The sequence below is a fragment of the Culex quinquefasciatus genome, chromosome 2, assembly GCF_015732765.1.
Source record: "Culex quinquefasciatus strain JHB chromosome 2, VPISU_Cqui_1.0_pri_paternal, whole genome shotgun sequence".
NCBI classification, from domain to species: domain Eukaryota; kingdom Metazoa; phylum Arthropoda; class Insecta; order Diptera; family Culicidae; genus Culex; species Culex quinquefasciatus.
Genome location: NC_051862.1, coordinates 115,228,856 through 115,251,423, shown reverse-complemented (window position 1 = coordinate 115,251,423; position 22,568 = coordinate 115,228,856). Strand labels below are relative to the sequence as shown.

At 37.5% G+C, this 22,568-nt stretch overlaps 2 protein-coding genes across 4 annotated transcripts in view; one reads left to right on the top strand and one right to left on the bottom strand.

Moving 5' to 3' along the window:
* Positions 1–283: 283 nt before the first annotated feature.
* LOC6052358 (centromere/kinetochore protein zw10) lies at positions 284–4,461 on the bottom strand. Its single transcript, XM_001868612.2, has 4 exons — positions 4,251–4,461; positions 1,001–2,611; positions 678–943; positions 284–618 (listed from the first exon to the last, which is right to left on the bottom strand). The coding sequence occupies exons 2-4, from the start codon at positions 2,592–2,594 to the stop codon at positions 397–399; spliced, it is 2,082 nt and encodes a 693-aa protein (XP_001868647.2). The 5' UTR covers positions 2,595–2,611; positions 4,251–4,461; the 3' UTR covers positions 284–396.
* A 3,023-nt stretch (positions 4,462–7,484) lies between these two features.
* Positions 7,485–22,568, top strand: part of LOC6052361 (histone acetyltransferase KAT6A) — a 38,796-nt gene continuing 23,712 nt past the window's right edge. For 2 of the 3 annotated variants that reach the window (XM_038257495.1, XM_038257494.1), the window contains exon 1: positions 7,487–7,891. The gene's annotated coding sequence lies outside the window, so the exon portion shown is untranslated. Of the gene's footprint in view, positions 7,892–22,568 lie in introns of all 3 variants that reach the window. The other variant, XM_038257493.1, reaches the window with a different exon arrangement.

Here is a 22,568-nt window from a genome sequence, read left to right as displayed (position 1 = left end):
ATTGAATGAGTTTGTTTGTTTGTTTGTTTTTTTTTTTTTTTATTTCATTACAGATCCCAGGACGCCGTCATTTATGGTTACCGCTGCGGCAGGTCTGAGATTTATTACCAAGAATCATCCATCAAAAACCCAGGATTGCCACCACCACAAGACGCGATGGGAGTTGTTTCATTGTGTGCCAAACGTAGACTGGAGCGTGATCATAGAATATTGCTACTTTAAAAAGATTGAACCGCTAACTAAAATAAATAACTATTTTAACCCACTCATAGTTCATTTTTGCTTATTTTTGAACAGAAAGAATTTCGTAATATTTTGTTTTATTTGGAACGCTAACTGATTTCTGAAGACGTTATTCAACGTATCAAATATCTCAAGCAAGTCACTTTAACGCAGCTACAGCTGAACAATCGACGCAAGGCAGGTCTGGCGATGTTTCGTGTTTTGGAACAGCGCCCGTATCAGGTGCTTTATTTCGTCGGCCTTGTAGCTCAGCGTAAGTGGTCCCTTTCCTTCGGCCCACATCTCGGTGATTTCGATAAGCGACGCGTCCAAAATCGTCGCAAGCTGCGTCAACTTGGTCCAGTTTTTAACCACGATCGTAATATCGGTGGGATCCTGTAGAAAAGAGGTACAGAAGTCAGTCACCGTAGGTGCGATTAAGACGATCATCTTACCTTGAACAGCTGGGGAGTCTTTTCAATTACAATCGCTAGCACGTTGACGAGGCCTTTACCGATGACCGCTGTTATGTCTTCCAAGTTGAATATTTTCCGGATTATTTCGCCACAGAAAGTAACCAGCAAGCTTCCGATGCTGTGCTTGTAGACGTGCTCGGGCAACACGGTTTGCCAAACGCTTTTCAGCAGATCCAACTGTCGGATGCATTGGCGCACCGCTTTGTGCGGTTCCGGACCCAGTTCGACCATTGCGTTGGTAATATCTGGAGAAAAGAAGAATTTGGGATTTGGAACGTAATTTCAATCAGGTTTAAACTTACCAAATCCTTCCAGCGATTGCAGCAGTTGTGTGCGTTGATTTTGAAGCTGATTGTTGAACGTTTTGTTGCCCTGGTTTCGGAGCGAGCTTCCAATAAGCATGAATGATTGCTGCTCGTTCAGCTTGCTGGCATTTTTCTGCAGCCAGTACGACAAATAGTTGCAATTGTTGTGAAATAGAGCTGTGTGCTGGGGAATTTTCAGCAACAGTTTCTGGTGATTGTGGCTGACTTCGGTGGTGTACCGTTCGAGTATGATAGCAATTGTTCTCAGCAAACGCTCGGAGAGCTGCTTCTCGCTGGACGAGGCTTCCAGTAAAATTTTATCCAGGAATTTTTTCAAATCGATTGTACTCTTCGAAATCATGCAGCTCGAGAACGTCTCTGAACCGCTCGAAAAGTGAGCCTCTCGTTCCTCAACGAAGCACATGTCGTGAAGATCTTTTTTCATGATTTCAAGCGCACTGCTGACGATGTTGGTGCAAAACTTTTTCTGAAATAGAACATCAATTTTGGTCGCGTACTCGTCCAGCACGTGGTCGTTTTCATTGTCGAGGAAAAGCATTTCGGCGAGAAATTTGTTGAAAGCTTGAATCGCCATCATGATACTCGAGTCGTTCATCTCATCGATCGTATCGGGAATGTCCTTTTGCAAGCAGTTATCAATTATTAGCTTGCACATGCTTCCTTTTATGTGCTTCGCAATTATGGAGAAAATGCACTGCCGCTCGGAAATTACAATGTTCATATGGCCCAGGCAGTAAAAGGTTTCCATTATCCGTTGAAAGATGATCTTGTGGTTCGGTCGAAGATCCTCGTTAACTTCCAGCTGGTATGACAATTGCATCGTCACAAAATCCCCATCGTTCTCATTAACAGTCAGCGAGACCGGACGAGTGATGATCGGCTCAAACACGTTGTCCATCAAAAACTTGCACATTTTGTTCACGTTATAGTTGGTATGCACAAGCGATACAATCACCTGATGCAACTGGTCCTCATCTTTCTTGATTTTCAACGTGACGGTTTTGGTGTGCTGGAAGAGCTTCTCGTTGAACTGAATCAACGTTTCAAACTTTTTGTTCAGACTGTGCAGAAGTATCTGATACTCCTCGTGGTACCGCAGGCTAATGCTCTGATAGCAATCGAGTTTCGGCAAAATCGGATCTGACCCATCGTTCAGCAACACTTTAATTTTTTCCAAAATCTGCAGCAGCTTCGGATAATCATCTCCGCACCGAGGTATCATCTCAAACAGGCTATGTATTGTCTGCAGCTTGAAGGATGTTTTATATCCCATAATAGCCTCGCTCAACTCTTCGCGATGGTGCTTCATGTTTTCCTCCGAATGTTTCCATGACGAATCTTGGTTCACCAGCGAAACGACGTTATTTATCTCCTCCTCTAAGATTTTTCCGTTTTTCATGATGGTCAGATTATCGTAGCAGCAGGGAAGAAAGTCCGTGTAGTTCCCTGTTACAATTTCCTTTACCTTGTCCTGGTAGTCTTTGATCCGGGACACGATGCGAGTAATCCGCTTTTTGCCGTCAAACTCCTCGCTGATGGGTCCAACTTCCATGCTTTCATCTAGATCCATTTTTGCTGATATATTATCTAAAATGATGTAGAATATTTTCTCGTTCGTCACATACTTCATTTTTTTTTTGAGTAGCTAACAAAAGAGGCATTTTCATATTTATGAAAACTTTTTTACTTAGTATTATCCGTTTGCCGTTAAATTAAAAGTAACCAATTACAATTACGTAACCGGCCGTTTAAAGTCTTTCGGGACCTTACAAACCTTGCGGTTCAAGGATGGATAAGTAGTACCGATAGGTGATATAACCGTTTCTTTTTGCTACAAGGACTACCAACCATTGGTTCCAAGGTGACATATAAAAAGCATGCATCATTACCTAATATATAAATTTTAAAATTTTATTATTTTTGCGTCTGCGGTAAGTTAACTGCGACCAGCTGAGTCGGCTATCTTTTGTGATGTACCCTGGGTTACTGACATACTACAACTCACTGAGAAAATTTCTCATTTTACATTTAATGCAACGTCTCGATCGGCCTTGTCAGCCCGATTGTATACAACCATCGGCCTGATCGGGGCGTTACATGTATCAGAGGGAAATTAATCGTATCCATTAGATCGGAAGACGAGAAGTTGTTTTGCAGACATGGTTTATCCTAATTCGGTGCCATAGAGTCGATGAACTATATGACCTTCTTGGGATGAATGTGGTGCCATACATTGTACGGCGTAAGAAGGTGCGATCCAAAGCACCGCAACCTTCGAGACACAAGTACACTCAAACCCCGATGGTTTGACGTGTACTTGAACAGGGTCACTTTTTAGTTTGACACCCCTTTTACACGGAGTTCACACACACTACCAAACGTTTGTTTTGATAGTGTTCGTGAGCGCAGTGTAAAAAGTGACAGTTCGTAACTTTTTAGTTTGACTTTGACCAACCAACGGGGTACAAACTAAAATAGTGTCAAACGAAAAAGTGACCAACCACCGGGGGTTGAGTGTATCCGCAGAAGCAGAACAAATGTAACGAGCTTTACAGCTTAGTCAAACACAAACGACAGAGGTTGTCGGCCACCTGCCTATTTTGTGCAGATGATTTCTGGCAGGAAAATGTCGAATTTTATGAAGTTTTCGTTTTTTATATGTTTGAGTAAAAACAATTTATTCGGACGGTTTGCGAATGGTGCGGAATCCGGTGCGCGCCCGGAAGAGGAAGTGCCAGGTGTTCGAGAAGGAGTACACGTACATTGAGCTACCTGACAAGAACATCTCGGAGGGACTGCGGGAAAAGAACTGCGGACGTATAATCGGAGCAACTGATGAATGAAGTTTTTCAATGTTTTTCCATTGATTATCCAAATTGACGAGATGGAATTTTCTGAAGAATCAATACAGGCAACAAGGAAGACTATGTACAAGCTCAATCTCGAAAAGATATTCCAGTTTTGATCTGCGTAGAGTAGACAGACAGGAGGACTTAAAGGGAGAGCATCCGTTTCATTGGAAACTGTTGCTTGGGCGGACTCAGTTGAGCGGTAGAATATGTAGTTCTTACGTCATGCTGCAGTGTATATAGATGTCAAGCGACATGTTTTTGCAGGATTTTAGCATGATCTGCATTTTTAAATTACGGATGCATTTAAACAACGATAGAACGCAAAAAGGGTTTCTTAAATTATGAACAGACATAAAAATTTACTTAAGACTCACTTGTAAGAACTCGCGAAAAATCTGGGCAGCGCGCGGAGATGTACCGTTTGAGGCAAATGTAAATTAAAAATATTTACTATAAAAAAACAAAGACCGAACGCAACCAAAATACGTTAAACTGCAATTTTTTTCAAATCCTTCAAAATCACCAACAAAAAATTTGCCACATCCAGATTCGACAACAACACTTCAAACCTCCAACTGTTTGTAATGCACGTTCCCAGAAATCGAACGATATTTCAAATCAATATACACGAACCGTTTTAAGCAGTTTTTTTGGGTAAATAAAAAGTGGGTGAAACTTATAAAATCTTGAGTAACATTTGAAAAAGGCGCATACACTCAAAGTAAAAAGTATCCTTTTTTCAAGTTCACCCGTCGTCACGCTTTAAAATGGTATCGAAAATGTACTGGATTTGACATTCCCTATTAAAAGGGTGACGCCGAGTGAACTTTAAAAAAGGATAGAAAGTATCCTTTTTGAGGATTGAAAGTACCTTTTTGAGAGATACTTCTGACTTTGAGTGTAAGCATTCCCAGTCAAATCAATCTGAATTCCGAAACGGAATCTAATTAGAATCGTATACAAATTCCGTTTCAAACGCAACAACCGGTTCCGTGTTCGAACCGGTTGTTGCGTTTGAAACGGAATTTGTATACGATTCTAATTAATTAATTAAATTTTAGAAATTTGTATACGATTCTAATTAGATTCCGTTTCAGAATTCGGATTGATTTGACTGGGTTTTGACAGCTGGAACTAGAGAGCCTGGAGCTTATTAAAGCGGTATACGCACTTCGGAAGGAACCGGTCAAGAAAAAAATCAAATGGGTGGCAGCCAAGGGGGTTGACACTCGATCATTCTGGAATAATTCTGGGTTAATTCTGGAATGAACGGAATGACGATGATGATTCTAGCAAAAATGATCAAGTGCGGCAACTTTTGGCACTTTTCTTGTACCGAACAAGCACAAACATAATAAAAACTACCAGATTATTATCAACAACAGTTTTACAATACTTGTAATTGTTATAAGTCTCGTTTTTTTTGCCAAAATTATTTTAAATTGATTCCAACCTTGTTTTTGCATGATCTTGTTGCTCGATTGGAACCCCGATTTGACAGTTCGACTGGAACCCTGAGAGTGACATTTCGCCTCTCCATATAGGCTCTCTAGTGGTAGATGGCGGCCTACTGTTTACATTAATGTAAGGTATGCACTTCGGAAGAAACCGGTCAAGAAAAATTTCAAATGGGAAGCAGCGGCAGCGCAAGCAAGTCAGAGAGGGTGAAGAAAAGCCCCAATAAATCGCTCCCTCTCCTTTGTTCTGTTGTTCGTAAAGCTGTTTCTTGACCCCTTTCCTTCCGATCTGCATACTAGCCTTAAAGAACGGACATCTCAAACCAAAAGTACCAATCGAAGCACGAAAACTGTCCGTTCTCTAAAAAGTTCCAGGCTCTCTAGCTGGAACTATTATGCAAATTCCGAGACTACAGGTAACTATTTAACAAAACCCGCAGTATTGAAAGGTAGCTGTGCAGGCCAGCTAATAATTACCACGTTCAGTTATGTGAAAAAGTTACAATTAGCCTGAGAATTTGCAAAATAGTTAAACCTGTTAAAATGCTTATCCGCCCTTTTCTCGTGTTGCTCCAGAAATAAATACCTAATACACTCAATCACTTTCTAATATCGAGAAATAGAGAATCTAAGCCCGATCTCACGTAAAGACCCTAAATAGGGAGACTACCCAAGTAACCATCCAGCACTAGCAAATAGTCATAAATCGGCAACAAATTGGCATACTATTGCTAATTAGTCACGCAACAGCATTTACAAATGCGATTCAGCACTTATTCAACTGCACTGTCCAAAGCTGAATAAGTGCTGATTAAGTGCAATCGCTAGCAACACTGTCATGCTGGTTCTATCAAACTGGCAACATTGTTCTCATTCTGAGAGGAGAGTGAAAGAGCCCAGTTAACTCAATCCTAATTCTGAAACGGAATCTAATTAGAATCGTATACCAATTCCATTTAAAACGCAACAACCGGTTCCGTGTTCGAACCGGTTGATGCGTTTGAAACGGAATTTTGTACGATTCTAATTAGATTCCGTTTCAGAATTCGGATTGATTTGACTGGGAGAGAGTGCAAGAAAACAACAACCTTCTCACTTTTTCGTATCGCCCCCAAAAACATCAACAACGATTTAAAGCTGGCGAAGCTAGCAGCTCAAAATCGCTTTCATCCCGGTTTTCATCATCCTCGTAAGTATTTCACAATTATTTTGTATATTACCTACTAAATAATCTTCTCGCACAAAGTGGCTGCCTTTCTGCAGTTTTGTTTGAAAAGGGACAATAAACCAAGTTTCCAGTTTTTGCTTTTTGGGTGTTTTTAAAACCGCCTTGAGTCAGGGGTATTAAAAAACACCCAAAAAGCAAAAACTGAAAATTTGATTTATTGGACCTCTTAAAAAAACTCCAGTTATGTATCTATAAAAACCAGCTTGGAAAGCCTTTTTTTGCGATCAATAGAGCTTTATGACGTTTCGCGTACACACACTAGCGCACCATTTGATTTTGCTGGCCGGACAAAATTTAACCTCAATCTTTTCAACACGAAAGAGAAGAGAGAGCTTGCAGAAAAGTACGGGAAGGGGTTTGCTGCAACTTCTACCTCTCTCATTGCAGAAGTTCTGTCTGAGAGAAAAGTTACTTTTGTTGCAGAAAAGTACGGGAACGCTCTGCTGCCAATTTCGTGCAGAATTGCAGAATTCTGCTGTACGGGAATAGACCTATTAACAAAGTCACCTTCATCGGAGTGACAGAGTCAGAGATAGCGATTTTGACAACCGCGCCACTACGAACTCAATCGCGAGTACCTTACCCCCCCGTCCCCCTCTCCACAAAATGCGTTACGTAATAGAAGAACGCTCTCAAATAAGAGAAAGGCATCTACCAAGGCTCGAGAAAAAGTGGAATTTGTATAGAAATTCTCCCTTTTTCTCGAGCTTGGTAGTTCAGGTGTTATCTTACAAAAAAAAGCAAAAATTCAATCATCGTTCTTAACATAATTAAAAGTTGCAAACAACTTTTTTTTAACTACAAATAAACGCAAACTTGAAGCTAAAATGTGTTTCCATGTACCGCTTCAACATGTACCTAAAATAGAGTAGCTGCTAACGAAACGTGTACAAACGTCAACAGTTCAGTATCTGTCAGTTCAGTATCAATGGACAAAGTTGGTTAGCGCTGGCAACACCTTAATGCGCGGGCTTCAAACGAAAAAATAGCCATTTTGTCAAAGAAGTACGCAGTGGAAGCAATGTATATTAATAGAAAAAAAAGATTTATCGATGATTCGCTGATTAATTAAACTGTTATCAATCGTGCAGTGGGTGAATGGTGATCGAAAGAACACAATTTCGATAAAGATTGCATTTGAGTGAGCGGGAAAAAGGTGGTTTTCATCGAAATAGGAAAAAGTTTCGTGTTGGCTGCTAAAACATTTAGCGCTGGGAATTATTTTTCAGTTGTACCCTGAAAAATCTTTGTTTAATCATCCAAACGCTGCTTCGTTATGGAGTAGCGGTTGTTTCGACAGAAAGGCTGTAATTTTTGGAAAAATTAACAGGTAAGTCGACGCGTAAAGAATAAAATTATTCGCAACAAACAAGAAAATTTTGATGGTCAAGATGGCTGCCGTCGGCACGTTCGGTTTGTGAATTCTTTATGGGATTGTACTCGCTCGCTTGCACACACACGGAAGGGGGCAGTACATAAATGACAACACGAATGGGAAGTGAAAGAGAAGTGGTTGCCTTTTTTACATCAATCAGAAGTGCGTGCTGCCGTAAAGTGTCGTTTTTGGCCGTTAAAAGTTTATGCTACGTTTTATAATATGCTGATTTTACATTGGAATTTGGTTGAACGTATGCAAGCAAATTTAACGGGGCAACTACAAAACATGCAAGCATCTCAATTTGCATCCAAATCCGACCACCCTTCCTTTTTGTACCACATTTTTTCGCTGGTCTGCCTAAGTTAAGAGCGAGTCCATAAGCAAAGCATACCCATCTCGCATCGACCTCACCAATCTGTTTGAAATTATCAGGGGTTGTTTGTACATATAAAACTAGCATTCGGCCCAAATATAAGCACTCTAGGTCAAAGGGAAGTGGGTTGGTGTTTACTAACCTTGGTAATAGCTCCAGCTGGGAAAGCGTGGTTGCCTCTCACCTAGTCGGCCTTTGTTCGATCCCAGACGGTCCCGGTGGCATTTTTCACGCCTTCCGTCGGACGAGGAAGTAAATGTTGGCCCCGGACAAATTTGAGTAACTTTAATTTTTATATCATCAAATAAATATTATGCATCGGTAGTCCCCTCGTTATTTTTCGGTCAGCCCAGTTAGCGAACAGCATTCGATGACTGGGCTACGTTCTCAGCCCAGTTACCGAACAACTACTGTATTAGTTTTTAAGCCAAACATAGATCTAGGGTTTTTTTTTCTCAAAATTTATTTTCCCTAAAAGAGCACCCAGCTAGCAACATCTAAACGTAGAAATATGTACCCTCCCTGCAAAGGCCCCTGAATTGATCTCAGTTGAAATGTTCTCCAAATCTCTGAATTGCAAATGTAACATCCTGGAGCAGAACTGTTAAATTCTAATAAAAACACAATTGAATTGAATTAAAGTGCGCTCAAAAGGCACATTTAAGAGTAAACATTGTTCGACTTAGGGCATCTCCACCGCAGGGACCTAACTGCGTTGCTAATTTGGCACCCGCGTCAAGCCCACCGCGGTACTTGTGCAAGAGCTAATTTAGGTTCGATTTCATCCGTGTGGTGGTGGGTCTCGTGGCGCAGGGGTAGCGGCTTCGGCTGCCGATCCCGATGATGCGGGTTCGATTCCCGCCTTATCCGCTGAGCTTCTATCGGATGGTGAAGTAAAACGTCGGTCCCGGTTTCTCCTGTCTCGTCAGAGGCGCTGGAGCAGAAATCCCACGTTAGAGGAAGGCCATGCCCCGGGGGGCGTAGTGCCAATTTTGGTCAACGCATTGTCGATCTACTGCTGGACATGCAAGAGACAAGTCATTTGTATTGAGTAAAAAGCAAAATTCAAGCATAACATTTTAAATAAGCCAATACGGATTTGAAAACAAGCAATCCTAGCAATCCTGATTCTAATTTCTTAAATTCTTAAATTCTTTAACTCTTAAATTCTTAAATCCTTAAGTTCTGAAATTTTTAATTTCCTAAATTCTTAAACTCCTAAACTCTTAAATTCTTAAATTTTTATATTCTTAAATTCTATTTTTTATTTAAAAAATACTAACTAATGATAAATAACACAATTTTTCAATTTAATAAAGTCGTTTTGAACAAAATTACTGATTCATTCAAATTTGATAATCAAAATAAATGCAATTTCAACCAAACAAAGAATTCTAAAATTCGCTGAAAAAATTAGCCACAGGCAGCTCGTAGACTTCTCGAGCACCTATCTTGGCTACTCGACGGATCCCCGATGAACTTTTTCTTCGCTGAATGAACTCGAAGGCTAATTTAGCTTTAGCTTTACTACCCGCGGTGCTAACATGTCGGGAGCAAATCGGATGAACTCTTTTAAAAATTTGAAAATGATATTTTATTGATGTAAGCAAACAGTTAGGACATATAATGCAATTGGAAGCATGTTTTATCATGCTAGAATGTAGTTTTATTGATTTCGATCAACAAAACGGCTAGAATTTGATTTGGTAGCCAAATTAGCTCCCAGCGGGGCGAAAACGTGTATTAGCTACGGAGCAAAGCTAAAACTGGGGATTTAACCGATAGGTTTGCCACGCAATTAGATCTCTGCGGTGGAGATGCCCTTAGAGCAAGTGTTTTGAAATTTGTTCATGGTGTCGATTTCTGGAAAAGTCAGGGAAAACCTGGAATTGTCAGGGAATTTTATTTTGACCTGGAAAAGTCAGGGAAAGTCAGGGAATTTTAAGCTAGGTCAGGGAATTTTGATGATCTTAATAATTTTAATTTCTTTTTGAAAATTTACTCTGTGAGGTATTTAAATATCTTCCAGGCCAAACTTTTCAACAATTGGGTCCTAAAATGAAGCTTAGATTGCTGATATTATTGTTTACAGCGATAAAGCTTATTTTTCTGAGTACAATGACCCTTTGTACGAGCACAAAGAGTTTAAAATGGATTTTTAAATCAATTTTGAAAAATAAACCTCGCGGTCCTTCTTGACAGAAAAGCTCCTACTTGACAGATCGTTCCAAGGGGACCATAGTTGATCCATCGAAAAAATGTTGTCTTGTCAAAAAAAAATTTTGCATTCAAATGAAAAAAAGTGATCAGAAATGGTTTTTAATCGTGTTTTTTACCGTTGTACATAAAAATTGACATAGGACTTTAGTACCCAATTTGATAATTTTTATTTGTTTAAGTAATAGATATAATATAGGGGAGCGTTCTTATATTACGTAACGCAGTAGGGGGAGGGGGTCGGAGGCCGTGTTACGCTCCATACAAAATTTTTAAAATTTGTATGGAAATTTTGTTACGAGGGGGGGGAGGGGGTCTAAAAGTCCGATTTTTCGCGTTACGTAATAAAAGAATGCTCCCTAGGTTTTTTTTTCGCAAAGGATGGGTAGAGCTAGTGCTTTCTTCGGACGGCGGGGAACGCGCGTGTTGAGGGATCTGGCGTGAATTTACTAGAAAATTTCGTTCAGGTGCGAATTTCGATTGAATGTCAATTTTGATCATCTCTTATTATTATTTGTTTGGAGATCACAGAATTACTATTATGTTACAAGGAAAACTATCGTTTTAGTCATTTCGGGAAAATTTGTTTTAGATTGTTTAAAGACATTGATTTTTTCACCAGTTCTGCTCAGGGTGCAATAAGAAATTATAAGACAAAAGATTCCAACCATAAAAAATGGTTCAGCCTATTTTTTCATGTATAATATGTTGTGTGGTTTCAAAACAAACAAATTACCCCGTCACAGTTGTCCCGAAAACTCAGGGGGCAAAATATTTTTTTTTCTTCAAAATTTCAATGGAAATTTAAGTTTGAATTTTAAAAAAATTAAATGTTGTTTTTCGTCAAACGTTGTTTGTTTCCGTCAAATCTTACTTTTTTTATACTAATCATTGCAAAACAACTGAACTAGTGTAAAATGAATTTTAAAACACTTTTTGCATTCAGGACGAAAATTAAATAGCCGGTTTGTGTTTTTTGTTCAAAATAATGTAAATAAACCAGAGAAAAAAACATCCTCTTTTTAAATCTAAAATTCACCTGTTTTTCAGCATTGTCAGATTTTTTAAAGTCTGAGCTACTGTCATTCAACCGCTACATAGGTCATCCTTGTGACCTTGTTGGTTATCTAATCAAATCAAATAAACAAATGTTCAAAAATTGTAGCATAGCAAACATTTGAATTTGGAAAATTCAAGTGTCAAAAATTTAATCAGATTATATTTTTTTAATTTCCAGGATCCTCAAATTTTGAAATTCTTAAAGACTTATAATCTAATATTATAAAATTCTCAAATTTTTATTCTGAAATTTATAATTTCTGATTTTTTTAATTCTTAAATTAAACCGTCGATGAAGGAATTTTATTTTGATTCGATGAGCTCAAAAATTAAAACACCTGAAAATTTCAAAATTCAAAGGCAAAAATTCTCAAATTTTAAAAGTCTAATATTATAAAAATTTGATATTCTAAAATTCATAAATTATTAAGTTCTGAGATTCTACAGTTGTCAATTATTTTTAATTTTAATTCTTAAATATTTTTTTGTTTTATTATCCTACTTTCAAAATTCCTTAAATTCAAAATATCTGAGGATTAGAAAATTGGAACGCTGGCCAAAGTTTCACTTAAGATAATCGAAACACGAAATTTTAATTTTTCTTAAAAATAAACTAAACTATCACTCGAAATGATCCAAAGCTCGATCCAAAGTGAACTGATCTGTGTAATCTAAAAAAGTGGCAAAAAAAGTTATTTTTTTAAAAGAATTTACGAAAATTAAGAATTGAAAAATTTAATAATTTAAGAAAATAAGGAATTGAAAAACTTAAGAATTAAAGAGTTCAAGAATTTAAGAGTTTAAAAATTCAAGAATTTAAGAATTTAAGAATTTAAGAATTTAAGAATTTAAGAATTTAAGAATTTAAGAATTTAAGAATTTAAGAATTTAAGAATTTAAGAATTTAAGAATTTAAGAATTTAAGAATTTAAGAATTTAAGAATTTAAGAATTTAAGAATTACAGATTTACAGAATTACAGAATTTAAGAATTTAAGAATTTAAGAATTTAAGAATTTAAGAATTTAAGAATTTAAGAATTTAAGAATTTAAGAATTTAAGAATTTAAGAATTTAAGAATTTAAGAATTTAAGAATTTAAGAATTTAAGAATTTAAGAATTTAAAAATTTAAGAATTTAAGAATTTAAGAATTTAAGAATTTAAGAATTTAAGAATTTAAGAATTTAAGAATTTAAGAATTTAAGAATTTAAGAATTTTAGAATTTTAGAATTTTAGAATTTTAGAATTTTAGAATTTTAGAATTTTAGAATTTTAGAATTTTAGAATTTTAGAATTTTAGAATTTTAGAATTTTAGAATTTTAGAATTTTAGAATTTTAGAATTTTAGAATTTTAGAATTTTAGAATTTTAGAATTTTAGAATTTTAGAATTTTAGAATTTTAGGATTTTAGAATTAAAGAATTAAAGAATTTAAGAATTTAACGTTCAGTTATGTAGCTAAAGCTATATTACATATTCTTTCAAGTTTTTGTTTCCAGCACCTTTATATTTTTTATAAAACTTTGAAAAATTTCAACGGCCTGATTCGTTTGAAAATTCGGCAAAAGCAAACAATTTTATAATGAAATATGAGCCCTTATTTTAATTCAAGGTTTCAATTGAAAGCTTTAAACTTAAAATTTTCTTTGAAAACTTCAACTTTATTTTTTAATGGAAAATATTGTGAAATTAACTAAATTTTATTGGTTACAATTTTGACTATTTTGTTTCTGATTAAAAAATACGGATGGATAACACCACAGGAAAATTCTTATGGTTGCTCATTTTGGATACTCGATAGGAAAAATTCATTGACAGAATAAAAAAAGTTTGAAAGTTTTTGCTGAATCCATCGTTTGTTTCCATTTTTTTTCAAACAAATGTATTAAAAAATATTTTTTTTCTATTTTTTTTAATATCTTAAATTTCAAATATTCAAAAAGGGAAATTGCATGAAACCATAATAAAATCTGCAAACAATATGTTAGAAAAAAATAATAAAAAAATAAAAAAATTTGGTCGCCTGGAGAGGTCAGGGAAAAGTCAGGGAATTTTATTTTGGGATTTGGATCGACACCATGTTGTTAGTTTACTTTGGATCAAAATTTGAGATATGGGCTTATTTGAGCGAACCGCTCTTATGAACCGGCTCAAGATAAAGAACGAATGAGCGACCACTCAAAAAAAATGAGCGGCAGTTCATTTTGTGAACCGGTTCTTTTCAAAAAACCGCCAAATCGACCCAGTTAACTCAATCCGAATTTTGAAACGGAATCTAATTAGAAACGTATACAAATTCCGTTTCAAACGCAACAACCGGTTCCGTGTTCGAACCGGTTGTTGCGTTTGAAACGGAATTTGTGTACGATTCTAATTAGATTCCGTTTGCAGGCCAAGGATTGATACCTAAGAGCATGCAATGGCACTGACCTTGTTGCGTGCTCTTCGGTTGACGTCCACGTAAGGAACATCCTGGAAGGAGCGTAACTAACTACATCCGTAGTTCTGTTAGATCATCCGAATTATCTTGATCAGAACAGTATAGCTCTGGTTCCTTGCGAGTGTCCTATTTTCTTACCTCCACGTTGGCTTGGTTTTCATGATGACCTAGCTGGTGGCCTGTGGAAACGGATCGTAAACCTTTGACCACCGCGGGTCAGAGTCGAGACGGCTAAAAGAAAGGGGCGCGACAATGTGGGAAAGGGAAGTAATTTGTGATTGTAGACGGTATTGTTTTGATTCGCAGTATGTTGAGTCAACTGCTGTGGATGTACCTGAAACATCGCACAACGGGGTTTCTCTTCTCTTCATCTCAGCTACCACCTATCTCCTATTTTTATTTTGCTCTTCTGATTCCCAATTCTTCACTGATTCTTCTATTTAATATCCAACATTTGATTTTAATTTAACTAACTTTTGATTCTCTTATCTCTCAAAGCTTTTCCACTCTTTTCTATCAATTGATACTGCTGTAACAAACTTTGTTTTGTTTTTTTTTTCCTTAAAAATATAGTTTTCCTTAATGTACTAGTAATATCAAGTCTATTTATCATCCGCCTAATCTTTTTCGATTTTATTGCGAATTTATTTATTTGAATAATTCTTTATCTGTCCTATGAATTATCATTACTATAATCTAAGCTTGTTTTGTATCTCTATTTATTAACTATTGTCTAATTTTACATCTAATACATCTAGCTTCTCATTTTTACTCTTCAAAATACGCTCATCATTCTATTACTATTGATACTTGATTTTTATAAAATAAATTCTCTTTTACTGTCTATTGTTTTCAATCTTCACCATTTTTTTTTTCAAACAAGTGAGGTTTGAGCCCTTACTCAATTTATGGAATGGTTAAAGGATTAACACAAATATTACTATTGTATTTTTGGTAAACTTTTATAACATGCTTAGGACCAAAAATTGTAACAAAACACCGCGACAGAAGAAATAGCAACAGATTAACACGATTCAACATTAGGGAAGATTTCAGGAGAAAACAGTACGCAGTAGAATAACAACTAGTTTTTGAATTCAAACTAAAAATAAAACAGTTTTTGCTTTAATGAAAGTTGTTAGGCACACTTTAAATGGTTAGGCGCTTATACTTACATCAAACCCTACGTAATGTACCACCCCCGGCCGAGTTAAAATGCGTAACCGGAAAAGAAGGTGTGCATGCCTGGCACGAACACTCAAAGCGTGTTCTAGCGTGCTGCTCGTACTGACTCAGAGCAAGGGTGAGATGTAGGTGTAAGAGCAGTGCGTGTTCGTTGGGAACCTAGTGCATAAGATCGGTCAAGGCCCGTTCTTACACTGAAAATTGCGAATTGCGAATTGCGATTCTAATTAGATTCCGTTTCAGAATTCGGATTGATTTGACTGGGAAAGAGCGAATCGAAGAACGCAAGGCTACGTCAAGACTGTCATCCACATATAAAGCGAGTGAAGTCAAAATCGAACCAAGTTTTTGGCGCGTTGCTTTTGAAAATGTGGTATGCGCCTCGAACATAAATAACAAAATTATTTTTTTTTAAAGTTTAATATAAGTTTTTTTTATATATATTTAATCTCAGGGGACAACTAGGGGAACTGCATTTGATTCCGTGAAGCACCTAATGTTGGCATATCAGCACTGTGATGTTCAGTGACAGCTAGTTTAAAGTTTGTTTGACTGAAATTTAATAAGTATTCCATTCATTTTAAACCAACGGTCAGGAAGAATCAAACTAATTTAATTTTATTTCAAGGTAACTGAAGATATTAAAATTTTTAGTTTAGTTTAGTGAGTTTGGTTGTATTGTATCGTCAAGTAGAACTTTGTTTTATTGATCTAATAAATTGTAAATGTGGAAAAATTTACGTAATAATTGAAATTATCTCGCATATATACGCAAAAGATAAAAAAAAACTGGCAAAAAATAATTTGGGAACAAAATTTATGTATTTATTTATTTCATAGGCGTCGTTGTTTAGCGCGGGAGAAAAAGAAGAAAAAAGTGTTTTTGAAAGAAACTGGCCAGTCTCGTCGTTGCTTTTTGCGAGGCAAGGCCTGCTTCGATTGTGTTTGGCCTGCGTCGTTGTTTCGCGCGGGAGAAAAAGAAAAAAGAAGAAAAAAGTGTTTTTGAAAGAAGCTGGCCAGTCTCGTCGTTGCTCTTTGCGAGGCAAGGCCTGCTTCGATCGTGTTTGGCCCAAGGATCTGACACGCATGCAGTTTCCTGAAGTCCCCGCCAGAGGCGCTGTCAATATTGTTTACGCGTGGTTTTTGAAAAGGTCGTATGAAATAAATACATAAATTGTGTGTGTGTGTGTGTGTGTGTGTGTGTGTGTGTGTGTGTGTGTGTGTGTGTGTGTGTGTGTGTGTGTGTGTGTGTGTGTGTGTGTGTGTGTGTGTGGTCCAATCCAATACCCGCTGGCCGGCAGCGAAATTATGGGAAAGTATAATTTGTATCAGACTTGGGTTTTGCTGATACAGCTTATCTCAGTCCCGGGTATTAGGTGGTGACAGCCCTCGCGCTGCTTCCAATGACCCATTTCAGAATGGCAGAGATCCTAGCGGCCCAATTTCGAGGTCATTGTGCATTGTCTGGGCCCGCCTAAACATAGAACAAGAACCAGACGGATCCTCGAACTATCTTTAAACTTCCAATCCCATCAGGAAAAACAGGGATCAGCGCGTATATAATGATGAATAAGTGGCATTTGGGTAAAAACACTTTTTCTTCCTCTTTTCCCGCGCGAAACAACGACGCAGGCCAAACACGATCGAAGCAAGCCTTGCCTCGCAAAGAGCAACGACGAGACTGGCCAGCTTCTTTCAAAAACACTTTTTTCTTCTTTTTTTCTTTTTATCCCGCGCGAAACAACGACGCAGGCCAAACACGATCGAAGCAGGCCTTGCCTCGCAAAAAGCAACGACGAGACTGGCCAGCTTCTTTCAAAAACACTTTTTTCTTCTTTTTCTCCCGCGCTAAACAACGACGCCTATGAAATAAATAAATACATAAATTTTGTTCCCACATTATTTTTTGCCAGTTTTTTTTTTATCTAGGATCTCTGCCATTCTGAAATGGGTCATTGGAAGCAGCGCGAGGGCTGTCACCACCTAATACCCGGGACTGAGATAAGCTGTATCAGCAAAACCCAAGTCTGATACAAATTATACTTTCCCATAATTTCGCTGCCGGCCAGCGGGTATTGGATTGGACCACACACACACACACACACACACAATTTATGTATTTATTTCATACGACCTTTTCAAAAACCACGCGTAAACAATATTGACAGCGCCTCTGGCGGAGACTTCAGGAAACTGCATGCGTGTCAGATCCTTGGAAGAACGAACCGAACGAGAGCGAATGAACGGAAAGAACGAACGGAGGATCAGCGTCGCTCGCGCCGTCGTCGAACGGCGTCGTTTTCGCTCACTATTTCGTTCTTTCGCTCTCGCTCATTCGCTCTCGCTCATTCGCTCTCGTTCGGTTCGTTCTTCCACGCGCTGGTGGTGATGATGCTGTGGAGATAAGAGGAGAAACTAGGTTCTCACCGGTCCAACATTATGGCGCACTTTATGCTTGTTGCTAGTCTGTGTCGGGCGTCTGGGATTTTGAATCTACTGACTGTCGCCCGATGTTGCATGATCTCATTATGAAAATATCGATACATCTCTCAAATGTTCCTACATGAAGTTGTTACACGCATTCGAACATAGTTCGTATGATAGTGTGCGGTTTTAATCCATGTAGGGTAGAGGACCCAGTTTTCGCCCTGCTCCAGTTTTCGCCCACCTACTGGATTTAATCTGTATTTAGCAAACTTATACCATTTTTTGGTTGAATTTATTATGCAGGTTTACATATTCATTCATTTCTAGTACTAATAGAACTTTCCTTATGAATTTCTATTGTTTATTAAGTTATTATAACCATTTAAAAAAAAAGCCTTATTGCAGCCGCAATATTTTTGTCAATTTCGACTACAGCGGGTATTAATATTAATGAGGGAAAACAACTCATTTTGTCCGAATATAATGTAAATGAATAATTCATTAGTTCACATTGCTATCTGAATTTCATGAAAATCTAGTGATTTACCTGTTTTAAACGTTTAAAAAAGGTTATTTCAATAAAATAAAGTGGGTGATTTCTGGGGTCATGAAAAACATGCGATCCAATTTTCGTCCAGGGCGAAATCTAGTATTGTGTTTTCAGATTGTATCTAGAACCAGTTTTCGTTTACCATGAAACTTATCTAATCGCAGCGACATGTGCTTGAAAATATATTTGGAACATTCTAGATTATTTATAAAAGTTAAATAATCATTTTAATTACTTTCATTCATTAGGGAGCGAATGACCCATAGGTTGAAAGCTCCCCTAACAAATCAACAACAACATGGAGCTTATTGTAACTGTGTGCCCTTATCTTGGGTGAATTGTGACACATGAGTTCAGTAACAACTTTTCAAAAGGGTGAAACCCTCAGATGTAAACAAACTGAGTTTTCGTCAGAATCATGTAAAGCGAACAAAACTGATTCTAAAACACCCTCCAACAACTCAAAATTTCGAAAATACGTAGTTTTACAAGCAAAAAACAAATGGGCTAATCAAGAGCATCAATCAAAACAAACCAAATTGAGTTTCCGCCCTTGTGTTTTCACCCAATCACGAGGGGCGAATGTAGTGTTTTCTGCAAGTTCCGACGTATATTTAGAAACACTAAATTTTCGTTATAATTTAGTGAATTTTAACCTGACAATCCTCAAAATGGATCAAAATGTATGTTTCTGAGGTCTCTGACCACAATTCCACAACAAACACTGATTTGTATGATCCTAAATACATAACTTTTTTATTTCAATTATTGTAGTATCGGATATGGTCTGGTTTCACAATCTAGACATGAAGGTTCATAATTTACCGGTTCTTGGGACATCCGGGGATTCTGGGTCGAGCAGTTGCAGGGCAAAAAGTTTAGGAGGAATGCTGTACAAAATCATCGCATCCGTAACCATTGAAGCTATGCAAAGATTGAGAAGGCAGGATGGCGTCGCGGGGTGGCCTTGACGTCGGCTGCCTTGTCTCCCACTTCCGGCCAGGACACCCCAAGGGTCGTCGCTTCAATATAGACCACATCGTCAAACCAACTTGCTACTTACTGTGTATCATAGCCGTGATCCTTGCTCAACGATTCTTGGCCTGAATCGGACTCCTTCTGAAGGCTTTTTAGACCCATATTTTATCACTGAGGTCGCAAATATCACTGTATTATCACTGACTGTAACGTTTCACAATGATAAAATAGTTGTTCAACCACTTTTTTCCTTAAAACCCGAAAAAAAAACGCAAAAGGGCGAATCGTTTGTTTACTTCTGCTTTTTGGCGTAACCTGACGGGCGATTCCGTTGTTTTGGTTGGGTGGGTGGCGCATACGGTGGGGCGAAAATGTAGGCACGATCTTCAAAAAGGTGTAATTTCTTTTTCTAATTTTTTAATAGCATAAACACCTAATTTCAAATTGCTCTCTATGATGAAATTATTGCTATTTTCTATTACGTTTCGACAAAATTGATGGTTTTCATGCTTTTTTTGTGGAAATAGGAATTGATCGAAATTGCAAAATTTTGAATGTTGATTTCCCCGAAACGGCAGGATTGTAGGTTTCGCCCTTTTGAAATGTTATTACTGGGTTCTATCACACATTTAGATTTAGTCATATTTTTTTTTAGTGAGAGTTAGAACATGTTTTGGTTTTAGTTAGATTATACAAAGAATCTCAAAATTAGTAGGATATCTGTAAAGGAAACTCCTATAGGGATTTTTGAACTTCAATTTATTTTACGACAAAATATGTGCACATTAATGAAATTGAGCTTCGGGAACATGTTGTGTATCAATAGGAGACCATATTTGCATAGCTTTGTGTCATAATTTTATTTGATTTCTTGATTTTTGTCGTGGGCGAATACTGGTTCTAAGGGTGGGCGAAAATTGGATTTAGGGGCACGAAAATAGGTTCTTCAGAGCACTTTATTAAAACGCAAAATTTTATCAAAAATGAACATGTAAATGATAAAAACCTTGTGGAAACTTAAAATCAAATAGCTTATCAATGTTCTACAACAAATAGAACCAAATACCATAATTTGTCATTAAATTCTCATCAAATTTCCTAGATTGCCACTATAAAGTGGGCGATTTCTGGGTCCTCTACCCTATTGGACCGTTTATGGTTTAAAATGTAATTAACCACAGCACATCACACAAGCTTGGTCCTCTTTTATGGTAATTGTTCAATAGTTTTCTTAATGCATTTTTTCTGAACTTTTTTTACGCTTGTTTTGGCAGGCCAAAGGTGCATGATACTGATGATACTCGTCGGTTGACACCCAGGCGTCAATGTCAACGTCATTGTGGGAAAAGGAAGTAATTTGTGATTGCAGACGGTATTGTTTTGATTCGCACTATGTTGAGTCAACTGCTGTGGATGTACCTGAAACATCGCACAACTGGGTTTCTCTTCTTTCGATTTCAGCTACCACCTATCTTCTGTTTATTTTGTTTCACTGATTTTATAACGCGGCTTCTGTTTACCATCCTCCATTTGATTTCGATTTTACTCATTGTATGCTCTTATTTCTCAACGCTTTTCCACTCTATTTTACCAATTGATGCTGTTGTAACAAACTGTCTGCTTTCCCTTAATTTGGCAGCGATGTCAAGGGCCTTGTGGCGCGGTGGTTAGCGGCTTCGTCGGCCGATCCATAAGTTGCTATGGGGCGCGGGTTCGATTCCCGCCTTATCCTCCTGGCCTTCTATCGGATGGGGAAGTAAAACGTCGGTCCATTTGCGTAAAAGAGGTTTTGGGTGACTCATCACACATAACCTTCGGACGCCTAGAAATGAGCAGATACTTGCAACAGAGCCCACAAAAGACCCGGGGTGCGTTAAAGTGAATTACTTTGCTTTGCTTTTTTGTCAATTTTGTTTATCATGTGCCTTTTCTTTATTTATCTATTTGAATGATTTCTCATCTTCCCTGTAAATTGCTCTGAATACAATCTATTTACCTCTATTTATTAACTATTGTTAATTTCTTTATCTACTTCATAAATTACTATCTTTCTTTCACTATTGATTCTTTACATAGTATATTTCCTTCACTGTTCATTGTTTTGCAACTTCGCCTTTTACTTAAGCAAGTGAGGTTTGAGCCTTTACTCAATTTATGGAATGATTCAAGGATTAACACAAATATTACTATTGTACTTTTGAAAAACTTTTCTAAAATGCTTAGGTCCAAAAATTGTAACAAAACACCGCGACAGAAATATTACTATTGTACTTTTGAAAATTTTTCTAAAATGCTTAGGTCCAAAAATTGTAACAAAACACCGCGACAGAAGAAATAGCAACAGATTAACACGATTCAATATGATGGAATATTTCAGGAGAAAACAATACACAGTAAATAACAATTAGTTTTTGAATTCAAACTAAAAATAAAACAGTTCTTTTCTTTAATGAAAATTGATAGGCACACTACAAATGGTTAGGCGCTTATACTTACATCAAACCCTACGTAATGTACCACCCCCAGCCGAGTTAAAATGCGTAATCGGAAAAGAAGGTGTGCATGCCTGGCACGAACACTCAAAGCGTGTTCTAGCGTGCTGCTCGTACTGACTCAGAGCAAGGGTGAGATGTAGGTGTAAGGGCAGTGCGTGTTCGTCGGGAACCTGGTGCATAGGATCGGTCAAGGCCCGTTCTTACACTTAAAACTGCGAATTGCGAATATTTTTTTTACGCTTGTTTTGATTATTCAATTGCTGTCATTAATTGAAGTTATTGTTATTAAACAAAAAAACTGCATTTCAAGACTATTTTATCAAGTGCAGCAAAACGCTACCTCAAACATGCCTGTAACTGAACACCAAATTAAATCTATTGTTTCACAAAATAATGGGAAGATAATTATCAAAACGATAATTCAGCTTACTTTTCATTACTTTTAACGATTGAAAGCAACAATTTGGTTGAAATATTCACTTCTGAAGAAAACTCAAGTTTGTTTACCTCTCTATGAAAAAAGTTTTAGATAGTTGTGGATTTCGTGGCCGAATGGTTACGCTGTCCGCTTTGTAAGCGGATGATTCTGGGTTCGATTCCCATCTGCTGCAACCTTCCATCGGATGAGGAAGTAAAATATCGGTCCTGGCCTTGGTTGTCAGGCCGTTAAGTCATTCCAGGTGTAGGAGTCGTCTCCATGCCATAAGTACAAATAACACACCAAACCAAGCCTACTCCGGTGGAATCGCTGGCGGCGGTTGGACTCGCAATCCGAAGGTCGTCAGTTCAAACACTGGGGTGGAAGGTTCCTTGGAGTAGAAAGAGATTTGGGTGATCTCCCCATTCAAGCCTTTGGACTCCTAGGTTCGAGCAGAAACTTGCAATAGAGACCAGAAAAGACCCG